This window comes from Cololabis saira, chromosome 9, assembly GCF_033807715.1.
Source record: "Cololabis saira isolate AMF1-May2022 chromosome 9, fColSai1.1, whole genome shotgun sequence".
Lineage (NCBI taxonomy): Eukaryota > Metazoa > Chordata > Actinopteri > Beloniformes > Belonidae > Cololabis > Cololabis saira.
The window spans coordinates 37590797-37616705 of record NC_084595.1 but is presented as its reverse complement, the minus strand read 5'-3'; the positions used below and the strand labels follow the sequence as shown (position 1 = coordinate 37616705).

General features: G+C 38.7%; 3 protein-coding genes across 4 annotated transcripts; 1 reads left to right on the top strand and 2 right to left on the bottom strand.

The window, feature by feature from the left end:
* The first annotated feature begins 56 nt into the window (after positions 1-56).
* Positions 57-16604, top strand: osmr (oncostatin M receptor). The gene is made up of 17 exons (XM_061729483.1): positions 57-159; positions 1132-1280; positions 3552-3705; positions 5167-5439; positions 5524-5653; positions 6064-6212; positions 8776-8924; positions 10051-10192; positions 10280-10365; positions 10499-10712; positions 11753-11938; positions 12026-12127; positions 13428-13586; positions 13760-13912; positions 14019-14100; positions 14182-14266; positions 15756-16604. The coding sequence occupies exons 1-17, from the start codon at positions 75-77 to the stop codon at positions 16152-16154; spliced, it is 2697 nt and encodes an 898-aa protein (XP_061585467.1). The 5' UTR covers positions 57-74; the 3' UTR covers positions 16155-16604.
* Positions 15490-20964, bottom strand: LOC133450679 (probable ATP-dependent RNA helicase DHX37). The gene is made up of 7 exons (XM_061729486.1): positions 20868-20964; positions 20654-20763; positions 20358-20530; positions 20032-20128; positions 19595-19708; positions 19257-19473; positions 15490-17616 (listed from the first exon to the last, which is right to left on the bottom strand). The coding sequence occupies exons 4-7, from the start codon at positions 20065-20067 to the stop codon at positions 17498-17500; spliced, it is 486 nt and encodes a 161-aa protein (XP_061585470.1). The 5' UTR covers positions 20068-20128; positions 20358-20530; positions 20654-20763; positions 20868-20964; the 3' UTR covers positions 15490-17497.
* A 583-nt stretch (positions 20965-21547) lies between these two features.
* On the bottom strand, positions 21548-25857 carry gp1bb (glycoprotein Ib platelet subunit beta). Of its 2 annotated transcripts, none has more exons than XM_061729484.1 (2): positions 25691-25857; positions 21548-23457 (listed from the first exon to the last, which is right to left on the bottom strand). In XM_061729484.1, the coding sequence occupies exon 2, from the start codon at positions 23441-23443 to the stop codon at positions 22826-22828; it is 618 nt and encodes a 205-aa protein (XP_061585468.1). In that variant the 5' UTR covers positions 23444-23457; positions 25691-25857; the 3' UTR covers positions 21548-22825. The 2 variants fall into 2 exon arrangements, with proteins under 2 accessions (XP_061585468.1, XP_061585469.1); XM_061729485.1 differs by having other exon boundaries at positions 25566-25697.
* Positions 25858-25909: the final 52 nt, after the last annotated feature.

The following is a 25909-nucleotide window of genomic DNA, read 5'->3' as shown; positions in this document are numbered from 1 at the left end:
CCCAGTTTATCTCCAGTTTATCTCCAGTGGCTGCAGAGTCACTGGCCGGAGTCTGATCTCTCTCACATGAGAGGATGATGAGTGCTGCTGGGATGCTTTGCATTTACCTGCTTGGACTGAGTCTCGTGTTTTGTGAACAGCACGGCGGCCTTGACGATAGTAAGTTGGATTTTTTTTTTCGAGCTATTTTCAAAGCAGCTTCCTGCAGATTTGAGCAAGTTGCAGGGGCGTCAATTGGGTATGGCAAGGTACGGCAGCCGCCACACCTTGGCTTCAAGGGAAAATGTAAATGTTTGTTTTTTAAATACATTTATGGAATTACTCTGTCTATTTGTATTGATTATTCTATTACTCAATACATATAGAATAACTACAAATGCAAATCAGAACAACATGATCGATTTCACTAGTTATTTTTACACTGTAAAAACTCAAAATCTTAAGAATGTTTGTCTTATTTCTAGTTAAAATGTCTAATTTTTGTAAAAAAAAAAATCTCATTACATTTAGGACAAGACTCAAAAACAACCATTTTCACCTGTTTCAAGTAGACTTTCACTTAAAATAAGTGGAAAAATCTGCCAGTGGAACAAGATTTTTTTGCTTGTAAAGAGAAGATAAATCTTGTCCCACTGGCAGATTTTTCTACTTATTTCAAGTGAAAATTTACTTGAAACAGGTGAAAATGGTCAAATAAGTTATTTTTCTGGTAATGACTCTTGTTTTAAGTGTAAAAAGATTTTTGGGCTAAAAATGAGACATTTTAACTAGAAATAAGACAAATATTCCTGGTAAGATATTTGAGTTTTTGCAGTGAGCAAGACTGCATTTGAAAAAGTTCAAATTTTCTTGACCACACAGATAAGCTCCATAGCAGACTTCTGTGATGAGTATTTGATGGACGTGTTGATTGATATAGTGAAGTTCTGTGACTCAAAACCTTGCCATACCTTAGCTTCGACTGAATTGACGCCACTGGCAAGTTGTGATTGTAAAGCCTGATTTATGGTTCCGCGTGAAATCGACGGCATAGCCTACAGTACGTCGTACGGTGCGCTCTGCTGCGGACCCTACGCCGTAGGCCTGCGTTGGTGTAACGCGGACCATAAATCAGCCTTAATTGTGTGCCAGGTTCCCTGCCGCCGACACCGGCCGTCGTTGGTTTGAAACCCGTCGATGGCTCGCAGAGCCTTGTTGTGATGTGGCGGCGCTCCCGCGGAGGGAGGGACGTGTACGAGGTCCAGGTCAGCCGAGCCCAGGAGCAAAACGTCATTTACAGTGTGAGTGTGACCCAGTACTGGAGTTGAGGGGGGATGGCATCCTGAAATAAAAACGGTCAAAATCATCCCCCCAGTAAAACTGCCATCCCCCCTTTCCATCCCTTATGTCATTTCATCAATGAATGTGGTATTACTGCTATTTCAACATTTAGAGTCATCACCAGAAAAATAACTTATTTGACAATTTTCACCTGTTTCAAGTAAATTTTCACTTGAAATAAGTAGAAAAATCTGCCAGTGGGACAACATTTATCTTCTCATTACAAGCAAAAAAATCTTGTTCCACTGGCAGATTTTTCTACTTATTTCAAGTGAAAATCTACTTGAAACAGGTGAGAATTGTTGCTTTTTGAGTCTTGTTTTAAGTGTAATGAGATTTTTTTTTACTAAAATGAGACATTTTAACTAGAAATAAGACAAATATTCTTGTTAAGATTTTAAGTTTTTGCAGTGATCCATTTTACTTATCCTGTGAAGGACAGAGTCATATTGATAAGTTCAGAAAACTGTTTTTTATTGTTGTGTTTTGATGTATTTGATGTAAGCCCAGTGGATATTTAAAGCTTACAGAAGGCTGCATTTAACTGCTGCTATGTCATTCCTGCAGTATTTCTGCAGGTGTTTTGGTCAGTGCTATTATTTGTAATATATTATTTGTAATCAGCACAAATTATATGTCCCCATATGATAAAATCCACCATCCCCCCTGATTTTCTTTTACAACTCGAGTACTGCTTGTAGTCAGTGTGAGTTGCGGAACATCAGCACCATCCTGGTTCAGCTGCTTAAGCCTGAATTATGGTTCTGCGTTAAATCGACGCAGAGCGTACGCCGTAGGCTCTGCGTTGGTGTAACGCGGAACCATAAATAAGCCTTTAGTTTCCATATGACTTGTATCCAACTGCAGCACAATAAAACAGAGACAGTGGATGTCTTATGTTGAACTCACTAAATGTTTTCATCAATCAGCTGAGATCAGATTTGTGTGGCGACTGCACTACCGCTATTTCTACACTATTGGAGGATTGACTTCAGTGCTTTTGATTGACACGACTACTAACTAGTCCCAAAGTCATCTATCAGAATAACCAGCCTCCAACACCCCCCTCCACCTCAGAAAAGTCTAATGAATACTAAATGTTACTGATTTAAATTAAACTTAATTTGTAGATGAAACTTGAATTTTAAATATTAAATATACACACAATTATTGACTTGAACCTGCATAATTCATAATTATAGTAGCTAAATTACACTGTATATCAGTATCACTGAAATGGCATAGTGCTTAAAGGAGCTGTATGTAAGAGCAATAATAAAACGAATCATAAAATGACCCCGATATGTCAACAGACATTTAAAAATCATGTTCATTTCAAATACTTATGTCACTGACAACAGCACTCAAGCCAGGATATTCCAGTTTAAAAAGAGGAGTTGCAGCCCTCAACTGATGTTTATGTTGTCATTTTTTTGTTTTGGCCTGAAGCTCCACCCTCCACCTATCTCCCAATCACCAAGTCAGTATTGTTTCTGAAGCTCCACCCTCCACCTATCTCCCAATCACCAAGTCAGTATTGTTTCTGAAGCTCCACCCTCCACCTATCTCCCAATCACCAAGTCAGTATTGTTTCTGAAGCTCCACCCTCCACCTATCTCCCAATCACCAAGTCAGTATTGTTTCGGCATCCGGGTTGCCAGCTCGGCTCTAATTATGGCAGCCATGGCAGCCTACGTTCCTGCTGCATTCTGCAGCCTACCTGGCAACCTCTGGTCGGGGGGAGGAGGGGGAGGGTACACGCCGCTCAACAATATTTGGAAAGTGACTGCAGTACCAGTTTTGGACATTTCTTACAGACGGCTCCTTTAAATCACAACAATATGCAAATATTATTCAAACGCCAATGATGCCATATATTTATTAAAACAAGGCCATTATGACCACAAAACTGTAATTAAATACAGACATACATGCAGATGCACCAAAACATGCATGAAATCAAATGCAAAACACAAATAGTTTACAAAACTGTACATTAACAAGAGGAACAACTGGTGATCACAAGATCCTGTCACCTTGGTGTGCAATTGCATCTCAATTATCTGAGTCCGAGACAAGACCAAGACCAAAGACTACAAAAATTCGGTCTCAAGACCGGTCTTGAGAACTACAAGTCTAGTGTGAGTATTTATTGTCTGAATTTCATGCTGGTTAAAGATGATTTAGTTTTAACAGAGTGTGTGATATATCACTTTTTTTTGTTAATCTAGACAAATGTGAGCGTGACTGATGAAGATTCAGCTGAACACTCCTGGACATGGGTCTCCGGCCTGCCCCTGGAGTGTGTTGATCACTTTGTCAGGATACGAAATTTCTGCAACCAATCTTCCCCAAGTCCTTGGAGCAGCTGGATGACCAACCATGGTGAGATGCTTCCCTCATCTTTGTCATCCTGCAACACTAAAACCAAATCAAAATGTTTTGAAAACATGTTCTGTACAGATGTCTGTACAGTGAAATCTGTACAGATACAGGTTTCACTTTTAAGTGGGTAACTTTCAATCTTTAAGCACTGTTTAGTCAGCCATAGTTAATCCCTAACCCTATTTGGATCCCTGACCCTTGCAGCCCACTGGGTGAAATATAAAATAATATAATGGAGAAATAATGGCTTTATAATAGTAACTCTATAATGTATCACTTTATTTGTCAGTATACATGGAAACACACTGAAATGTGTCCTCTGCTTTTAACCCATCACTAGTTAGACTAGTAGCAGTGGGCTGCCTTTATTCTGGGGCCCGGGGAGCAGTTAGGGTTAAGGGCCTCCTCATGGCCCAAGGTGGTATATTTTGGTTGGAATCTTCGGTCTAGAACCTGGGTCCTCCAGACTCAAGCCACCCCTGCGCTGTGAGGACTAATCTTGACATCAGTGTTTCTCAACAGTATCTGTGCAGTCTCTGTAAACAACTGTTGCATTACATGTCTCTCATGCACACCCTGCATGTGGAAATGTGCACATTTCTTTCAATGCTTCCCCAGATTATTTCTTATTTTATGAGATTTCTGAGGTACATTTCATACAGCATCCCTCCTTGTATGTAAAGCTGTCCTTTATCAGCTGTTTTTGTCAGGGTTTGACATTTCCTGCTTTATTTTGATACCCATGTCTTTGTGTTTGAGTTCTTGTTTGACCTTTCCGTTTCCCTTCTGCCCTGATCATATGCACCTGTGTCTTGTTATTATTTCTAGTTAAAATGTCTCATTTTTAGTCAGAAAATCTCATTACACTTAAAACAAGACCCATTACCAGAAAAATAACTTATTTGACCATTTTCACCTGTTTCAAGTAGACTTTCACTTGAAATAAGTAGAAAAAAATCTGCCAATGGAACAAGATTTATCTTCTCATTACAAGCAAAAAAAACTTGTTCCATTGGCAGATTTTTTCTACTTATTTTAAGTGAAAATTAACTTGAAACAGGTGAAAATTGTCAAATAACAAGTTATTTTTCTGGTAATGACTCTTGTTTTAAGTGTAATGAGAGTTTTTGACTAAAAATGAGACATTTTAACTAGAAATAAGAAAAATATTCTTGTTAAGATTTTGAGTTTTTGCAGTGTAACCCTTGTGTATATCTGGTCTTGTCTTTCCCCATGCTCCCTGCTGGTCCGTACGGTTTCATCCCTCCATGTTTTCCACGTCAGGTTTTTTCATAGTTTTGGATTCATGTTCACATTCTGGTTTTTGGATCCTGCTCAGCAATGTTTTTGGTTTTGTTTGAGTAAATAAATCACAGTTTTTGGGAACTCCTGCCTCCTGCTCTCCTGCATCTGGGTCCTACTACAACCTTCCATGACAGTTTTTCTTTTTCTTTTTTTAAGGAATCAAGGCAAAGGACCAGATTGAGATGTTTCCCTTCAAGCGGCTGCTGCGGGAGGGCTCCACTGCCACGTTCTGCTGTGTTCCTCCTGCAGGCGTCTCCATCAGAGGCATCACCTTTAGGAACAAGCACTACCCTGTTATAAGCGTTGGACCCAGAGTCAAGGCCATCACCGTACACAACCTTACAATCCCAACTGGAAGGTTTAAACGATTGTTAGTTACTTGCGTTGAAGCAGCAGGAAATCCCAGATCGACCTGGTACCCTGTCAGCTGTGAGTCTGACATTTTCATACTCTTTTTATTTTCGTGGGAAACCTTCAGCATGTGATGACGATCTGTGTGTCTGTGTGCTGCAGTCCCTCCTCAGAAGCCCAGAAACCTCAGCTGTGTGACCTCCGATATGACGACTGTTACCTGCACCTGGGACTCGGGAAGAGAGAAAGACCCGCATGATCACAACAAGCGAACACACACTCTCCACTTCACGTAAATACATGCGACACATGGTGCAAAAAAAGAAATGAATAAAGATGCAATCATAGCAGTTATCCCTGGAAGCGACTGCATTGTTTTTAGCATATGCTTGTCCAATAAATTGTGCTACAAGAAAATTGTGCTTTTGCTTCAACACACATATGTTTTGCTCTTGCACTTGTGGGTTGTGTCACTCTCTTACAGGATTTTAATGATAAGAATTGTTATAGTTAGATCAACATCTGAACATTGGCCTCCCCAGATGCTTATCTTTACATGACAACTTGAAGATTACACTCAGGAAATACTCAGAAACACCGCCAAGCAGAGGATATTGTGCCACAGATGGTTCATTATGGACAGTTGGGTTGTGTCTAAAGTCTTTTTCCGTTCCTGTTTTTTTAATGTTATTGAACGTGCAGAAACACTGACCGAGCTCCCATCGAGTGCAAGCCGTCGTCCTGTTCTTTCCCGGTTGTCCCCCATCTGCAAGAATACTATATCAGTGTGGTGGTGAGAGATGAGCTGGGAGAGGAGAAGGAGAGCTACAGCTTTAACATCTCAGAGAGAGGTCAGGAGCTACTCGCACATCCAAACTAAACAGGGGATTCTTGGTGTATATGTTGCTCTCTGTACCATCAGTTGTGTTAAGCGTTAAGACTAGGGTTGCCACCCGTCCCATGAAATACGGAATATTTCCGTAATTGATCATTAAAAGTTGCGTTCTGTATTCAAACATTACAGACATATATTATGCTCTTATTTATTGATGTCATAATATACAGGTGAAGGTCGGAAAAATTTTAATATATTGCAAAACTTCATTCGTAGTAAATTCAATTTAAGGTGAAACGTATTATTTCCCACTACATGCAAAGTGAGATATTTCAAGCCTTTATTTGTTATAATTTTGGTGATTATGGCTCATAGTTTATGAAAACCCCAAATAAAAAATCTCCAAAAATTTGAATATATTATTAAATCAATAAATAATTCAATCATCAAAATTATAACAAATAAAGCCTTAACATATCTTGCTTTGCCTGTAATGAGACTATGTAATATAGATGTATTAGTTTCACCTTTTAAGTTGAATTATTGAAATAAATCAACTTTTACACCATATTCTTCACCTGTATGTATATTATACATCTTGACTGATGTGGACATACATAACATAGGAGGATACTTCAGTTGCTAGTATAGTTGTCTGTCTGTGCAGTCATGCAAGTTCAATGCTATTAAAGCACTTTAAACTTTAAATAAAGCGTTTAGTTTTTTCATATAAAATGAATACATTTCTATGCATTTTAGAAGTTTTGGGGATGTCCCTTTTTTGGCGCCTGCGCTGCTGAAATCGGGGCGTCCCTTATTTCTATTTCTAAAAGTGACTGAAAGTATTTGATACACTGCCGATTTTGCAGGTTTTCCCACTTGAAAAGCATGTAGAAGTCTGTAATTTTTATCATATGTAATTATGTACTCTTCAACTGTGAGTGATGGAATCTTAAAAAAAAAAATCCAGAAAATCACATTGTATGATTTTTAAGTAATTAATTTGCATTTTATTGCATGACATAAGTATTTGATACATCAGAAAAACAGAACTTAATATTTGGTACAGAAACCTTTGTTTGCAATTACAGAGATCAGACGTTTCCTGTAGTTCTTGACAAGGTTTGCACACACTGCAGCAGGGATTTTGGCCCACTCCTCCATATAGATCTTCTCCAGATCCTTCAGGTTTCGGGGCTGTCGCTGGGCCATACGGACTTTCAGCTCCCTCCAAAGATGTTCTATTGGGTTCAGGTCCGGAGACTGGCTAGGCCACTCCAGGACCTTGAAATGCTTCTTACGGAGCCACTCCTTAGTTGCCCTGGCTGTGTTTCGGGTCGTTGTCATGCTGGAAGACCCAGCCACGACCCATCTTCAATGCTCTTACTGAGGGAAGAAAGTTGTTGGCCAAGATCTCGCAATACATGGCCCCATCCATCCTCCCCTCAATACGGTGCAGTCGTCCTGTCCCCTTTGCAGAAAAGCATCCCCAAAGAATGATGTTTCCACCTCCATGCTTCACGGTTGGGATGGTGTTCTTGGGGTTGTACTCATCCTTCTTCTTCCTCCAAACACGGCGAATGCAGTTCAGACCAAAAAGCTCTATTTTAGTCTCATCAGACCACATGACCTTCTCCCATTCGTCCTCTGGATCATCCAGATGGTCATTGGCAAACTTCAGACGGGCCTTGACATGCACTGGCTTGAGCAGGGGGACCTTGCGTGCGCTGCAGGATTTTAATCCATGACGGCGTAGTGTGTTACTAATGGTTTTCTTTGAGACTGTGGTCCCAGCTCTCTTCAGGTCATTGACCAGGTCCTGCCGTGTAGTTCTGGGCTGATCCCTCACCTTCCTCATGATCATTGATGCACCACCAGGTGAGATTTTGCATGGAGCCCCAGACCGAGGGAGATTGACCGTCATCTTGAACTTCTTCCATTTTCTAATAATTGCGCCAACAATTGTTGCCTTCTCACCAAGCTGCTTGCCTATTGTCCTGTAGCCCATCCCAGCCTTGTGCAGGTCTACAATTTTATCCCTGATGTCCTTACACAGCTCTCTGGTCTTGGCCATTGTGGATAGGTTGGAGTTTGTTTGATTGAGTGTGTGGACAGGTGTCTTTTATACAGGTAACGAGTTCAAACAGGTGCAGTTAATACAGGTAATGAGTGGAGAACAGGAGGGCTTCTTAAAGAAGAACTAACAGGTCTGTGAGAACCGGAAGTCTTACTGGTTGACAGGTGATCAAATACTTATGTCATGCAATAAAATGCAAATTAATTATTTAAAAATGTGATTTTCTGGATTTTTTTTTTAGATTCCATCACTCACAGTTGAAGAGTACCTATGATAAAAATTACAGACTTCTACATGCTTTGCAAGTGGGAAAACCTGCAAAATCGGCAGTGTATCAAATACTTGTTCTCCCCACTGTATGTATATTCTAGGCTCTCTGAAGACGCACTCAGTCTCTCAAAACACTGTAGCTGGTGTTATCTTTGTGTTTGTGTGAACCATAGGTGTGTAGCCGCTCATAGACGAGCTTTAACAGGTATGTTTTTCTCCTCTGTGCCGTCAGTGCGTCCTGTGTTGGAGTGGGACAGAGTGACCCCTGGTGTGACCGATGTCAACATCTCCTGGAGTGTACGAGGGAACCTGACTCAATCTGACTTCCTCTGTCAGATTTCTACGGCTCCGGACACATCACATGACACAGGCGTCACACAGGTAAGGGGGTAGCGTGTATTTGGGGTATTACAACCCCAAATGAGAAAAAGTTGGGATTATATTGACATTGCACCGACACTCATATTTACTGTACTTCAGTTAATCCTTCTTCCAACACTTAAAAAAGGTTCTGGTATTGAAGACATCAATAAACTTGGCGACAAAGATGGTATTTTGTCCCATCCTTCCTGCAGGCACATCTCAGGGTGTCCAACACCACAGGATGACCATTTCTTCACTTTTAGTTTCTCCACACATTCTTTGAAGGACAGACTATTCCAGTGTCCGTACTCTCTTGTTCCCCAGCCTTGCATTAATCCCGCCTTCACAGAGGCGTGAACGAGCCGACACCGATACAACTTCATAACCTCATCTCGGGTCCACAGCAGACACTTTCAATTTCTTTCCGTAAAAGACCTGAAATACTGACTCGTACAACGACGACATGTTTCTGCTGAGTCATGGTCCATCTCAGATGGCTTCCAACTGAAGAAACATTGACGCTGCCTCTGGACAAGGTTGACGTGTTGTAGGAGTTCTTATTGTGATATTAAGCATTTCAGAAGGAGAAACGTGATAATATCTTCTATATGTATTTGAGGAGGATACTTTTAAAACATTTCAAGGATTTTCTGACATTTTTTGACGAAATGGAAATATTCTGTCCATCCATTTTTCATAAAGACTCAGCGCTTTGTACCAAGTCGAAGGTTGTTCTAGTCACTACAACCACCTGCTGACGTCACACGTTTAATAAAGACTTATTAACTTCTTTGCTACCACCAAATTGCCTCAGTGAAAACTGGAAAACCTTCAGTTTCAGGCCTGTGGCACGTTCCAGAAAATTCTGAAAATTTCTGGAACGTGCCACAGGCCTAAAATTGAAAATTGGATGTAAATTAACAAATGAAATTAAGTTGACGTGAAAAAAAAGATGTGACATTTGATTGGCTCATGCTGATGGTAAAGAAATAGAAGTCAAACTAAATTTCATAACTGTTGCATTATTTTTATAATTTACATTCATTTCCATATCGTTCCACCTTTTTTTCTTATTTGGGTTTGTAAAACCAGAACATTGTTGATGCTAGATTAGTTTTTTTCAACCTTTAAGTTTATACAACAGCTGCGTTGCACCAGCGTGAGCAGCCTCTGCAAAGTCAGACTGGGACATCTCAACCCCAACACCAAATACTCTACCAGGGTGTGCTGTTCTGTTGATGGCCGGCTCTGGGGGGACTGGACACCCACAGTACATTTCACTACATGTAAGTACAAAGTCACATTTGTGTGTACTGGTTGTGGAAAGGAATGATTTACTGCTCGAAATGACTTAAACCAATAATTTTCCTCAGATCCACAGGTGACGTTGGACTTATGGAGACAAATACAGCAGCTGTCTAACTCGCACCTTCGCCGGGTTACTCTGTTGTGGAAACCAGTAAGCTCGTCTTTATTTCAGCACAAATAACTGGACAACACAGCACCCAAACTCTTTGGCCTTTGGCTTCACAGAATGATTGCTGTCATTAACCAGAACCTCCTCCACCCTCAATAACCCTGTTTATGGTCAGAATGTCGTCGGCAGAGCAGCCACAGTAAACGTCCGAGGCTACACACTGCAGTGGTCACAGGAAGGAAAGGTCTGGAAAGAGGTTAAGGAAAGTGGACAGAAGCGGGCAGAAGTCTCCATCGGGCCAGGAAAGTGTGACTTCACAGTCCAAGCTGTTGTTCAGACCGGCTCCTCCGTCGCCGCCCACATGGCCGTCCCACCTGCGGACCAGGCAGGTGAGCGACCCGGCTGGGGCTCTCGGGGGTTTGAATGTTTTTATCTAAAAAGTGGGCAATGAGTAAATGTAGCAGTTTGTACAATTCTTGTGAAGGCAGCGAGTCCGTCAGCTTTGAACATGAGTGCAGAGTAAAAATGTGTGGGAAAAAAGGACTTTGGTGTTGCAGATCATTAAATATTGTTTTGATTGATTGAAATATTTATTTCGAGCATACATAAAAAACAATTACACAAAACAAAAAAAATATATAAAGTCATTTAAACAAAATCAAAGGGAAATAAACCGTCATGCTCGAAAAGGAGTAGGAGGAAGTAGAAAAACGTAGAGGTCCTACCCCTTGTTTCTATTTCAGTTTTGCTTGAAAAATAAAAATAAGAAAAAAATATAACAGAAAGCTTTACTTTATCAAAAAAATAAACCTGTTATTACCTTATAAAATAGTACAGCACTTCATTGCAATATTATACCTCAGCCTTATAAATATGAATATAGTTGAGCATTATAAATATTATACCTGAGCTTTATAAATAAATGATATACCATTTATAGAGCAATTATAAATAATAATATACATATACAACATATATATATATATATATATATATGTGTATATATATATATATATATATGTATATAAAAAAAATATATATATATATATATGTTGTATACATATACATATACATACACATCTTCTCATAAACAATATAATCATTATTATATATACCATTTTATATACACATTATGCTGAATCCCCACGCAATCACTACCTCATGTCTCCTCTTCCCTGTATTTGGCAAAAATCTCTTCTTTGTATTTGCTTTTGAACCTGTAGATGGTTGGACATTGTTTCAGCTCCTTACTCAGACTGTTCCATAGCCTCACTCCACTGTTTGAAATGCAAAACTTTTAGCTTGTAGTTGTTGTTGTTCTTGTAGTTTTTCTGACTTGTTTTTTTTTCTGCTTGTATAAACATTAACACCCATCATCTGACCCACTCCAGCGGCTGTAAACCACTAAATATCCTTTCTGTGCATCCAGAAAATCTCCCAACAAAGAGTCGTCTGAGCAGCAGCTCGGCTGGCGGCTTCAACCTGTCGTGGTCTGAGCCGAGCGCTGGCACCTGTGGCTTCACTGTGGAGTGGTGCCTTCTGGGAAGAGCGGTGCCCTGTGCTCTGGAGTGGGTGAAGGTGCCCAAGGGAAATAACACTTTGTTCCTGCCTGCTGGTGAGTTTTTCCATCGCCAATATGTTTTGCGAAAACCTTTTCCTCTTTAAACATGGGTATTTATTGTCATGCCCTTTTATTTTGCAGGGCATTTCACCGCAGGCTGCAGGTACTCATTTAGCATTTATGGATGCACAGAAAGTGGACACAAATTGCTGGAGATACAGACTGGGTACTCACGGGAGCTCAGTGAGTGCCACTGCTAATTAAGGAGCTGCTCTAAACATGTATATGTATTTATTTTTTACATATTTGACAAACATATGTGTAAAGGGAAGTTTTTCCTTTCCACAGTCGCCTGCTGCTTGCTCAGGAAGGGAGGTTGTGTCGAAGAAAAGTTTAGACGCAATCTGTTGGTTTCCTTAGCAAAGGAATAGTTATCATTATTTCATGGGCCTAGTATTAATTGGACTAATTTGTGAGTGAGTTGAACTGTATTGTTGAAGTGCCTTGATGGGATATTTGTCGTGATTTGGTGCTATTTGTGTCCAAATGTAGATTTGGGGAACGGGTCTTCTGCTATCAGGTACCATTATTATGGAACCAACTTCCAATCTGGGTTAAGGGGGCTGTCACCACCTCCATCTTTAAAACCAAATTTAAAACATTTGTTTAGTAAAGCCAGTAGTCATAGCTGCAGCTACAGGACCAGACCAGATCGGCTCCTCTTAAACAGAGCTTCATTCTACATAAGCTGCAGGAGGACACCAACATGATCCGATGAGCGGTGCCCATCACCCCTCCTTCTCTTTCCTTCCTCAGTTATTAATTATAAGTATCTCATAACCATCATTGTTGTGTTGTGCTGGTTTGCCCCCTTTTTCTCTTCTGTGCATGTTTGCAGGCCAGAGCTTCAGGAGCTGCATCCTGACCTGCAGTCCCCCCCGCCCCCTCTTACCCCCTCAGTGTCTGATATAAACATATAAACATCTGTTTATGTAGTCATCCCTGTAGTGCACCAGTCAACCATTGTGTCTGTGTCTCTCCTTTCTCTGTTCTTCATTCTCTCTGTCTGTTTTCTCTTTTCCTGCTCTGCCCAGCTGGTCTCCAGCAGGAGGGTCCCCCCTTATGATCCAGGTCCTGCTCCAGGTTTATTCCCTCCTAAAGGGAGGTTTTTCCTTGCCACTGTTTGGCTCAAGGTTTTTCTCCCACTAGGAGAGTTTTTACCTGCCATTATTTGTTATGTTTATGTATGTAATAATTGCTGGGGAGTCATGTTCTGGGTCTCTGGATAGCATCTAGAGACAACTTATGTTGTCATTGACGCTATATAAATAACATTTAATTTAATATAATTAAAAGAAAAAAAAACTAACAACAATTTTATCACCCTAATTCACACAAACAGCATCAATGTTACAACATTTTGCTTTTAAAACCACATTTTGAGTTTTCAAGCATTTTGAGAAATCTGCTACCACATTGATTCCCTATGTTGCTTTATGTCTAATTAATTATGTAAATCTAAATGTAATCTTGATCCCCACAGACTCGGTGCAGGCCCCCAGTCTGGTTGAACCCGTTCAGAGTTCATCTTCATCCGTGACACTAGAGTGGCATTACAATGAAGATGATCCCGGTCAGCCAGCTTTCATCACTGGTTACCTGGTTACAGTTCAGGAAGCAGGATCTCCAAGTCAAGCAGCGAGTGAGCACAGAGACGACCTTCTGATGTTAATATTTCTACAATTGAATTGTTTTATGTTAGATTCCTTTAATGAAAGCTACTCTGAACAATCCTATGTTTGAAGTAATTAAGGTAATTCTCAGAGTAACAGTTCTCACATTATAATACTCCTGCATGATTTTCTGTCTGGCTAGAGCTTGTCAACGTGTCTGTGTCAGACCCCCGGCAGAAGTCTGTGACCATAGAGGGTTTACAGCAGGACCAAGAATATGTCTGCTCTCTGAGTGCTCTCACTAAAGAGGGGCCCGGGATACCCCTCAATATCACCATCAAGACCAGAACTGACTGTGAGCTTCTTAATATTCTGTTCAAGACCAAAAACACACTATCTTTTACATACTTGAACTTAACTTGTTTGCAGCGTGAAACTCCTAATCCTGTTTCCTGCTATAGACTCCTCCCACCTGGCAAAGGGCCTGAGTACCTTCTTCCTTCTGCTGGTCTGCAGCATTTTCCTATGGACCCAACTAAAAAGGTGAGCCATTTCATTTTTAAATCTACACAAGAGCATTAATTCAGCAATGACGTTGATCTGTAGTTTGTGTGTTTCCGTCAGGCTGAAGACTGCACTGAAGGAGATATTTATTTATCCAGCTGGTATGAACATTAAAACTCCTGAGTTTGAGAGCTTCCTGTACGAGGTATGAACAAAACATCAAAACAGTCCAAGCATGCACTGGCAGGAAACAACCATCATGTGATCATTTTAAGAGTTATTTACCACAAATACCATTCTTAAGTACGGAGTAAGTTTCTAAAGTTACTGAACATCCGTGGAAGTCTTTCATATACCGTAGTAAATAAAGAAATATAAAGTAAATGTTTGTCAAACAAAATTCAAAAATATATATGACACATTGATGCTTAGTTTTCATTGTTAATGTCTTAAATAGATTTTCTAACTGAAAAATTAAAAAAAAAAAGTTGTTTCCAGCTTATTTCTCATGTTGGCAAAGACGAGAGTTGCAGAAGAGCAAAAAAAAGATACAAGTGTGAACAAACATAAATTCGAAGAGCACAATTAAATCGCTGAAGATCTTCAATAATTAATGATGCAAATGAAAGTCATGAAATGGAAAAAAGTAAAAATGAAAACATGAGATAAGTCTCTGTGAGCTGGTGTTTCTTGTGTAGAGAAACCTGCAAGACATTAAAAAGGTTCAGGCCAACCAGGAACCATTTTGATAATCGGTGTCTTTACCAAATAAGGGCTTCAATATTTCTGGGATCATTGTCTATTTACAGAGAAAGGTCACAGTGGTTTGCTTCTGGGCCACAAAGTCAACCGAACTCCTTACATCAATGAAACAAATTGGAGGCTTTATTATTTTACAATTTGGCAAGTTAAATTCCCCTTTTTTCTGTATTCATGGACATTTCATTAAATCTTTTTTGGTTGAAAAAGAGTGTGCTGTTTTTCATATCTTTTTTTATCATATTTTAAATTATGCACATTAAACAAATTTGAAACATGTTGAATCTGAACAGTCCCGAATCAAGGTATTTATCTGAATTATATATAGAATTAGGTATGCATATATTTTTAGTATTGTTTTTTATCTCATTTTAGTGCTTTTAGCTGATCTTATTTGTATTGAATTATTTTTATTGACACACTTTGTTTTTATCAGTTTTGCAAGGGACAATGTTGTTTTTATGTGGAGCATTAAGAAATGGGAAATTAATCTTAATCTTAAAACATAGACCGAATTTTTTTTAAATGATTTCTTTTAAATGAATAATACAAAATACTTTTCAAAAGACAAACAGAAAGATGAGGAAGATATAAAAATTCACAGTATTTGTTCTTTTATCATTTAGACATGTTTTTTTTGTTAACAATTTTTTATTAATTTTATGCTAACTTTAAAAAAAAAAAAAAGGGCAGACAGTCACAGGCACAGCTCTATACATTTAATTGTAGCAGCATGTCCACTATACATTTGAAAAGAACAAACACAAAAAAACAGGGGAAAAAATGTATTACAACAGTTAGAACAAAACAAAAACATTTCATATGCTGTACATATTTATTACATAGACATATGTTTTGTTGTTTAAACTAGTTAGTTTTCGCATTTTTTTTTCTGTTTGTTACATTTGACCTATAGTCTCTGTACGTTTGCACAGACTGATCAGTGGACGCAATCTCAGCGTGTGGAGGAGTGCATCTGCTGTGACATTGAGATCTTAAATGTCAAACCTCTGCTCAATCAAACAAACTTAAAGGGAGATCCTGAGCTCAAAATGCTGTGCTCTCCTGGAACTGAGCCTTGTGCTTTATCTGTGTCACCATCCTGCGAGCCAGTCCAAGCAGACTACCGTCCACAGTCAGACACGCTGCTTTGGGACAGACCGGCGCAGCAGCAAATGATGTGCATCGCAAACAAAAGCTACTTAAGCACCGCGGACGAGATTCTGAAGCCACATGAAAGCATATTTAGTGAGATAAGTTCCAACTTTGAGATATCTGTCTGTCAGCAGGAATCATGCACTGTCATATATGGTTATATTTCAGAGAAGACATAAATATTCTGTCACAGATCAAACCAGAAGTGTTTGGGTCACGTATTGTCAGTATTTCAAGAGTAAGAAAAACTGTAAATGGTATCAAATAAGGGCTGCTGAATTAAATAATGCAACTAGTTTATGTGTTGTGTTTAGGTGAAATTTCTATATTCATCAACGTTTGTTTGGTTGGAAATTGTAGCTTTTAGTTTGTATCACGGCACAGTCTTTGTTGCTTCAGACACTTACACACCGAAATAATTGTTTTTAAGTCTGTTGGTTCTGTTGTAAGTGCATGGAAGAGTAGAAGAGGAACTCGCTGCGAAGATTGTGATAAATGCTGAAGGAACTAGATTTCTATCTACAGGATGCAGTACGAGCAAGGATAAGTATGCTGCATACGTGACGGAAATATTTGCACCGTGGAAAACACGTTTTGAAGTTTCAAAACTGGTGTGAATTATGACGCAATGTAAAAAAAATAAATAAAAAAATACTGAAATGTGCAGTCCTGATGAAGTTAGTATCCCATCTTTTAAACCCTTTGTTTCTCTTACTTTTTCCACCATGTCATTATTAATTTCACAAAAATGAGGCCAAAAAGAAAAGGCAATGGAGGTAATAAGTACCTTCCTACTGAGACCATGGGATTTAAGAAGGTGCAGTGAAGTGTGGCTATTCATCAGTCTGCACACATGGTAAGATTTAAGAAAATAAAAAGCCTTTGATTGAGCTTTATTTTTATGTGTTGAATTCTTAAGAATAAGGATTTTTTCTCTGAATTTCCTGATTTATATACAATTTCCAGCTGGTTCAATTAGATGAGGGAATAAGCAGTACGGAAGTATTGCAAAAAATGTGTACTTGTTTTTGAATTAACTTATTTTATTATATAGATATACAGATACATACATATACATATACCGGTATACATATATATAAAGTTTGGTCATAGATACTTTATTGATCCCCAGGGAAATTCCAATCAAATTAAAGATGGCTTACAAACTGACCCTTTTATCAATGTTTGAAAACTGGTCACAATCAACATGACATGCGGCTGAAGTGAATGCCATCTTGAGTTTCAACAATATGGTGGTGAGGATCAAAAACATCACCTTGATTGTGCCTGTGCTTGGAATCAGAGCTCCGTTGTTTTTCAAGGTCAGTAGGTGGTAGCTTTCAGAACGATGCTGTTGCAGTCTCTCACACCAAACTGTTAGGACATACATCACATGAAAGCTGCCTCATGACCTTCCTAACAACAAAACCTGCAATGAAAACCAATACATTCTCTGTTAGTCGCCCAAAGCTAGTGGAGAGGATGAAATTTCAGTCTTCGACTGGTACCACGGATGACATGTTCACATGTTCACAGCTGACAGAGAAATAGTGTCATCCTGTAATCGGATGTTGCTTGTTGTTCCTGGAGATGCGCCGCAGCAGACCTTGAACCGGCAGAAAACACTGTTGTTCCATCCACCTTAAATTCATACAAGAGATACTTTAGTCACGCTTTTGTTAGTTTTTTAAATACAATCATGAAATTTCTCAGCTTTACCAAGTAAGTATGTCAGGTAGGTGTATACTGATATTATTTCCATTGCTATTCCTTCAGCTATTTCAGTTAAGTGTTTCCTCAGGTAAGTGTGAACCGATTTTGTTTTCTCAGCTGCACCAGGTAACAAGTAAGCGCAATCATTCTATACTATTATGATTATGTAAGAAACTGTCATTACACTAACTTTGCAAAGATGGTCAGGAAAATTAAAAGCTGATGGTATCACTCCTTCCTTCAATGGGTTGAATGAAGACCAGAACACCTCATCAGCTTCTCAGAATACCAAAGCCGAGCGTTTTACTTTCACCTGAACACCTGCAAGCAACACGCTAGTTCACAGTGGACTTTCTCAGCCCTGCCCAGAACTATCGTCTCTATATGTTCTTTCTCTTGTTTTGTCCTCCCACCTGCCCAGGTGTTTTCAATCATCCCATTAAAGGAGAATCAATGCATTGAGTGTTACACCCTGAGGAAGGCTGTGGCCATAATGCATGGCCTGTAACCCATTTTTTAATCTTTTCTACATGAAATAGCCAATTTAAATAAAGGCTTTTTATATTTGCAGAAGAGTGCCTTGGATTTTTCTTCTTTTTTGACATCACAGTAACTGTTTCTTTTTGCTGTAACACAGTAATGTACACACCATACCTCGACTATCTTGCACATAAAGCGCATTTCCTTCATAATATTCTAAATAGAATACAAAATTTTTGTTTTAATACTGCTATTTCGATATTTCTGCATCATTTATATATTATAAGAACTATTCACAGTTTTGTGAATCTTGTGAACGATAATATAATCTGTGTATCGACACAGAGGCACGGCAGGTTGTGTATTAGCAAAACCTCATGAATATTCACACAGTGTCTTCTGATTGGTTTTCTGCCCGAAGGTCCTGATCATTTTTAAACTGTCCTTCTAATTCACGTTTCGCTACTTACACTGGGGATGAGTTGGCAATATGATTACTCTCTATGCTATAAAACTGAAGATTTTATAAAGGTTAGTTGGCTGAACCCAACCTTTGGTCCAACCTTGAAATGTATATGACACTTAAAAATATGCAAAAATAAATCCAAATTTTGATAAAATATTGTGATTTTAAACCATTATGAACAGTTATAAGTATTAAAAAAAAAATCAGTTCAGTTGGAGATATAGGTCTGTGTGAGGAGGCAGACCACGCACCAGTCGCATCACCCTTCCTGAAGGGGAAAGCTTTTCTGAGTCTTCTGCAGAGACCGTGAACCTCGGCCTGACCAATTATTTTTATTTAACCTTTATTTAACCAGGCAAGCAATTTAAGAACAAATTTCTTATTTACAAGTGCAGCCTAGGGGGGTAAGGGGAGGGAAACCAGTCAGAAACACCAGGATACCACCTGGAGGACACCAACATGTTTGTGTGAAAGCTGAACTTCAAGTCATTCATTGTAGAGTACTCTCTATTAATAGCTGTCTAGTTCACAGTTAAAGCCATTTATACTAAAAGTATAATATCCATCTTTCTGGAGATTTAGACTGAGAACCTTAGTTTTGTACATCAGAGCAGAAACGTACCTGCGGGCAACATCCGGTGGATTTTGCAGATCTTGTGAAAGACTTCTCCGGCGTAATCCTCCAGTGGGGTGCGTTTGTTGAAATGGATGGTGACTGGGAACTGACGAGCATTCACTGTGATGACGGGCGGAGGCGTCCGAAACAGCTTCTGGTTTTCTGTGAAGTCCTCCACCCTCAGAGTAGCTGACATTATCAGCAGCTTCATAGGCATCTGTTTCTGCAGGGATCGAACAAATATAAAATAGCAGGTTTAAAAAAAAAAAAAACACTTAGATGCTTGTGGGAATAAAACACTGCACACGAGAAACAGAAAGAAAGAAAAAAGGAAGTTTTTATACCTTGTTTCTAAGGGGGACGATGCGGGACAATAACCCCATGAGGATGTCTGTGTAGACGCTCCTTTCATGTGCTTCATCTATAATTATTACAGTGTATTTCTGAAGAAGAAAATCCTGCAACACAAACAGAAATAGCAATAAACTGGAGAAACATGAATATTTGTAATTTTCATTTCACTTCATTCATTTTCTGAAGACATTAATGATGTTGCCATAACTGTTTTTCATGCAAGTATTTTTCCTCTGAAAAATTAACAATATCCTAGAAAGAGGAGGTCCTTTTACGTGATTGGTCTACACCGAGACTCGGTCTGAGTATTTCTGTGGTTTTGTCTCTCAAAAGGGATGGAGAAAAGTCAGATGTTTTTTCTAACATCTGCACTGAAAAAAAAGAGCAGGCCACAGCTCGTCATCCAATGACTCAGTAAAAAACAAACCTTCTGAATCTCCTTCAGCAGGACACCGTCTGTCATGAACTTGATCTTTGTGTCGCTTGTCACGTTGCCTTCATATCGAATCTGGTATGAAACCACCCTGGGAACAGACACACAAACATGCTGTATTAACAGAACAAAGCTCTACAAGTCCGTGAACGTAAGGTTACTCAATGCTAGATCTACGGAGAGGGAATTTTTCTTACTTTGTAAGAAACAAAGTGAAGGTATCAAATCTTTAATTTTCTTTTCAGCTTCCCTTGTTTAGTGGCTGTGATATGAAAGGTTGCACAGATTTTTTCCAGATCTGCACCTTCAAACAGTCTCACCTGAGCTTTCTTTTCCTTGCGCTCCAGGACCTTCTGCAGCTCCTTCCTCTGCTTTTTAGTCAGAGGTCTTTTCCTGCTGACAGTCTGCAGAGAATCCTTCTTCTTCTTGGTCGCTCTGCTGGCTGGAAGCACCAGAGCGTTGCTCTCATCCACACCTTTCAGTTTGGCTCCATCTGGTATCAACAAACACACAGATGAGTCGGGATTTCTGTTACTAAACAATAATTTAACGATTATTCTGAGGATTAATCCGAACCAGAATAAAACAAAACAAGAACATAAAAATAACACTGTACCTTGTAGTTCTATCACAATTTCTGACTTCACTTCAGTCGCTGATTCTTGAGGGTCGCTTTGCTGTCTTCCTTTCCAGTTGTGTTTCTTCCTTAGTTTCCCCATTCTGAACCTAGATTTTATTATTAAAATATAATTAAATATGTATAAACATTTGAAATCAGAAACGACTTTTAGTCAGACAGAACCATGAAGCTCAACGTCAAACGAACTAACCTTATCACAACCGTTTTCACTTGAACGCGTTTATGAATATCTAACTCACTAACCTTTTAATTACGATGCATAAGAGAACAACATTTAAGATTTTACACTTGCCTTTTTAAACAGTTGCACGAGCCTCAAGTGTAAACATACTACCGTCCATCAGTTAAAACTGTCCGCCGCGGCAAAATGGTTTTTATGAAGAGTTCCGCTTCAGAAATTCAATACTTCAAGGTATTCAGTATTCAAAAAAGGTTTTAAAGACCAAGATATTTCACCAAATGGACACAAAATGAACTACATAGTGTTAGCTTACATTTATGATAAACTTTAAGAAAAAGGGGCTTCATATGAATTATTTTATTAATTCATGAGAGAATTATTTGTGAAACAGAAGGGCAAGTAGCCTACATCAAAGATCAACATGTACCGGTAGTTAAAAAACATATATGAAACTATTTAAACATAGGTAAATTACTTTTTCATGCTTTTACGTGAATATATGTATTAAATGTTGAAAGTATTTGTGTATATTGTAGATATGAAATCAAATAATGATAAGAAGAAGAAAAGCATACATACATACATACATACATACATACATACATACATACATACATACATACATACATACATACATACATACATACATACATACATACATACATACAGCTACTACGCTGAAGCTACAGAGAAAAGTTAACCTACAATAAAATGACAAAAGTAGCTTCAGTACAACTAAGCCTTTCCTTTTTTTTTAACATCAAACTTATTTCATTCAAAGTCATTGCAATGTAGTGATCAATGAAACTGTGACACAAACAGATCAGATCAGTTCAATTGTTTATTAAACTCTTCTCTCTCAACAAAACCAATACCTACTGTACATACCGTTATCACCATAAAAAACAGGTTGTGTGTGTGACTGTCTTCATTTATGCTGATTTCGGTTGAATTAAGGTCTAAATGACCGACTCAGTAATCTTGATTAAACCACAGGAGCAAAATTATTCAGAACTGCTCCAAACAGTAACAGCTTTTCCAGTTTTCTGCCAAATATGATTGCACAAACATGTGGTATAAAGTGTATATAAGTCTGTTGCGAACAAGTAAAAAGAATTGAATTGTACAAAGATAAATCAGTATCGACATTTCCCGATATGTTGGAAAAATCGCATCATGAAAGCACCAGGGATACATATATAGCACTTTACATAGTTTGTAATCCAGATAGAAATGAAAGTATAAATTGTCCCATCCACTACATGTTTTGGTGGAATTGTTCAACAGTCAGACTTGTGGGATTACTGTCATTCAATCAATCAATCAATCTATCAATCTATCAAACTTTATTTATAAAGCACTTTTCATACATTATATGTAGCACAAAGTGCATTACATGTTTAACAATTGTACAATTTAAAAACTTAAAGCAGGGCCCAACACCCACATCACCCCACACACAAACCCCACATACGCACAACATCATAATAATTAAAATGTAGAGTTAAAAAAAAAGGAGTAGCACAGAAGGACCAGAGAGGGAACGCCACCCTACGGAGTCATCTGCATCGGGACGGGGACGCCAACCCAGCCATCCCACCCGGGTCCCCTCCTACTATAACAATATTAACCATGCAATGAAACCATAATGATAATCCTGGCAAGTGTTGTGCTATAGGAACTATAACCCTCTGGTATGAATAAGTGTAAGGTTAGGCCCTTTGTCAGGCTGATTTTAATCTTTTTTTATTTGTCGTGGTCTATGATGACTAATGGGGTGCATTTTCCTAATTAAACTGCAAATGCATTCACTGTATGTATTCATTGTAGTCAGTGTCACGTTGATGATTGACATCGTTTGTATTTTGTTTCAATACATATGAAAATGAAGGTTATAGTCTCAGTTTGTGACATGTTCTTGGGAGTGTGGACATGAAACTCAGCCGTCCACACATCACAGCTCCCTCTCATAATGTGCTGTCCTTTAGATGCTCAAACTCGTTTTCCCTCTGATTCTCCCCAGCCGTAAAGCTCTCCTCTGTCGTTCGTCTCGCCTCCCTGGACAGCCTCTCAAACCTCCTCAGGAAAACAATGAGCGCCACCAGCAAAAACACTTGGACCGCCACAAATACAAACAGACACACCAAAGAGGCAATGGCCAGGTTACAATACCAGTACTGGCAGGACTCCAGTACCTCCTCCTCAGTTAGATACACCACCAGCCGTCCTCTCAGGCTGGGAGGGGAGCTGCAGTTCACCCCCAAGTGTGATGGGTGGTTGCTGGGCTGACGTCGCAGCCAGGCCCGCAGGTAGAGAACGCCACAGTCACAAATCCAGGGGTTATCGTGAAGGGAGACGGAGCGTAGGGAGGTCAGGTCGTCCAGGAACCCATTGGGAAGGGTGGTCAGGTGGTTATGGTGGAGATGGAGCTCGGTAGTTCCTGACGGGAAACTCGTGGGCAGGGAGGAAGAGGTGAGAGACCTGCGGCTGCAATCCACCTGACTGCCTTGGCAAGAGCATAGGTGGGGGCAGGCTGACGAGCTTTGACCTCCAAGCAAGATGAGCAGACTCAGGAGCAGAGGCATGGTCGTGGTTCCCACTGCAGGGAGAGAAGGTGAAGAACTGTATGTGGCTGTGCAAGCAGAGGTCATCTCAGAGTGTACAGGACTGTCTCAGGAAATTAGAATATTGTGATAAAGTTCTTTATTTTCTGTAATGCAATTAAAAAAACTAAAATGTCATACATTCTGGATTCATTACAAATCAACTGAAATTTTGCAGTTATGGCTTACAGTTTAAGATTAAGATTCACCCAGAATATTCTAAGTTTTCTTAAGCTGTAAACCATGATCAGCAATATTAAAATAATAAAAGGCTTGCAATATTTCAGTTGATTTGTAATGAATGCAGAATGTATGATATTTTTGTTTTTGTAATTGCATTACAGAAAATCACAATATTCTAATTTTCTGAGACAGTCCTGTATATTATTGATTTGTTATGTACATCATATTCAATCAGGATCAAAGGTACTGCTCCGGACTGGTTTAATTTGCATTCATCAGATGAATTAAACTATTTAAACTATTTACAAAGCACTCTAAAAATTAATTCACTAGTATCTTTTGGTCATTTTAAATCCCTGATCTTAAATCTTTTAAGCACTGTTTGTATCTGTTTTAATTGATTTTATTTTTACATTATTTATTAATTGTAACTTCATATTTGTTTAATTGAATGCTCTTTTGTTGTTCTGTTTTTGTCTTTGTTTTTTTTTTGTTTTTACTTTTGCATGCTCGACGTCATTGTAAATGAGGGCTCGCCCTCAATGATTTTCGAGTTCAAATAAAGATATATATATTTACATGTAAGAAGACAAGAAAATAGCTTTCTTGATCTCCAAAGAGGATTTTCAGAATATATCCTCTTTACATACCACAGCTAGTCACGGAGTTCCACAGGGTTCTTTAATTGGACCAATTCTGTTTTCTTTATACTTGTTTCCTTTGTGTTATATCACCAGGAAACATGGCTTTCATTTCCTCTTTTAGACACCCAGCTCTATTCCTACTGTAAATGAAACTGAGTTACTGTCGTAGAAGCAGTAAGGCTTGGATGGCCTCTAATTTTTTACAACTAAATGAAGGAAAAAACAAACAAAGACAGAATAAAACAATTTATTTTGCCCCTCAAGCATATTCCCCATATAAAGAAACGTATTTATTTTGGATGGCATTACTTTGGCCTCGAGTGCTACTGTGAGGAATCAATTCTGACCAGGCTTTGTGTATTTATTTTGATATTCAACTGGTTTCATACAAAGCCTTTGTTCAACTGTGCAATGTTACTGAAATCAGAAATGTTTTTTTTTCTGCAACCACTCTGACAAGCTTCCCTATGCATTTATCACATCTAGATTGAACTATCTTATTGCCATTTTAGCTGGAAATTCAAATCATTTCTTGAAAAGCCTTTTATTTGATACAAAACAAAGCAGCCACAATACAGCAAGAAAAATCAAATTTCTCTGGTTTTTCTTTATTCCTCCCTAATGTCATATTAAAAGGAGAAATTAAAATTGTTATTATGGCTTACAAATCCTTAAGAGTACATCGTAGAGATCTAGTTGTTCCTCATCAAACCACAACAGTTCAGAATGGCAGTTCATTTGTGCTAAATTTCCAGGACTTGAACTTTAAGAAAGCTTCAAATTCCTCCCATGTGGAACAATTTCCAGCTCAAAACACGTCTCTTTGAAAAAACTTGTATTTAATTCTCTGGGTTTTTTTTCTTTTTCTTGGTCCTCTATTATAATTAAAGTCCTGTCATGAAAGTGTTTCCTGTGCACTGTTCGTGTTATTTAATTCTTATTTCTAATTTTGAAATTTGGTTTTATTAGTGTTGTCCATCTTTTAAAATGTTAATTTCAAATAAGCTGTTTGGCTGAAACATTTTCAAAAATATAAATTAATGCCATGGGCCAACATGAGTCCTGCCTTAAGTATGATGTCATGACCTAATATCATACTTTCAAATTTCAAAGTGATTACTCACCAATAAACGTATCTGTTAAATGGTGTATTAACAAAAAAATCTAACAACTCATTAACAGCTAATAAATGTTCTAATACTGTATACATGAATTACAAAACAATATGGTATTAACATGCAAGTAAAAAGAAAGAAAAAAGAAAGAAAGACACCTACCATCTACGACCTCATATATGTTGCATCATTGTTCATATTTAAGGTACCGGTAATATTTTAACCTCAATAAGAAGGAGAAGACACAAAGATCTAATGATCAAAGATTGATGTGGGGAGTCGTTTACCTTCGGCTCTGCGTGTCTCTGGAGATGACTCTGCTTCTTACAGTTGCTCTCAGACTGGACAAGATGAAGAATTGCATGATCTCAACAGCTGCTGCTCACTGATAAAGGCTGCTGTCAAGTTATGAGCGTACACACACACACACACACACACACACACACACACACACACACACACACACAAACACTTCTTACACACTAGCTACGTATTCACAAAATACA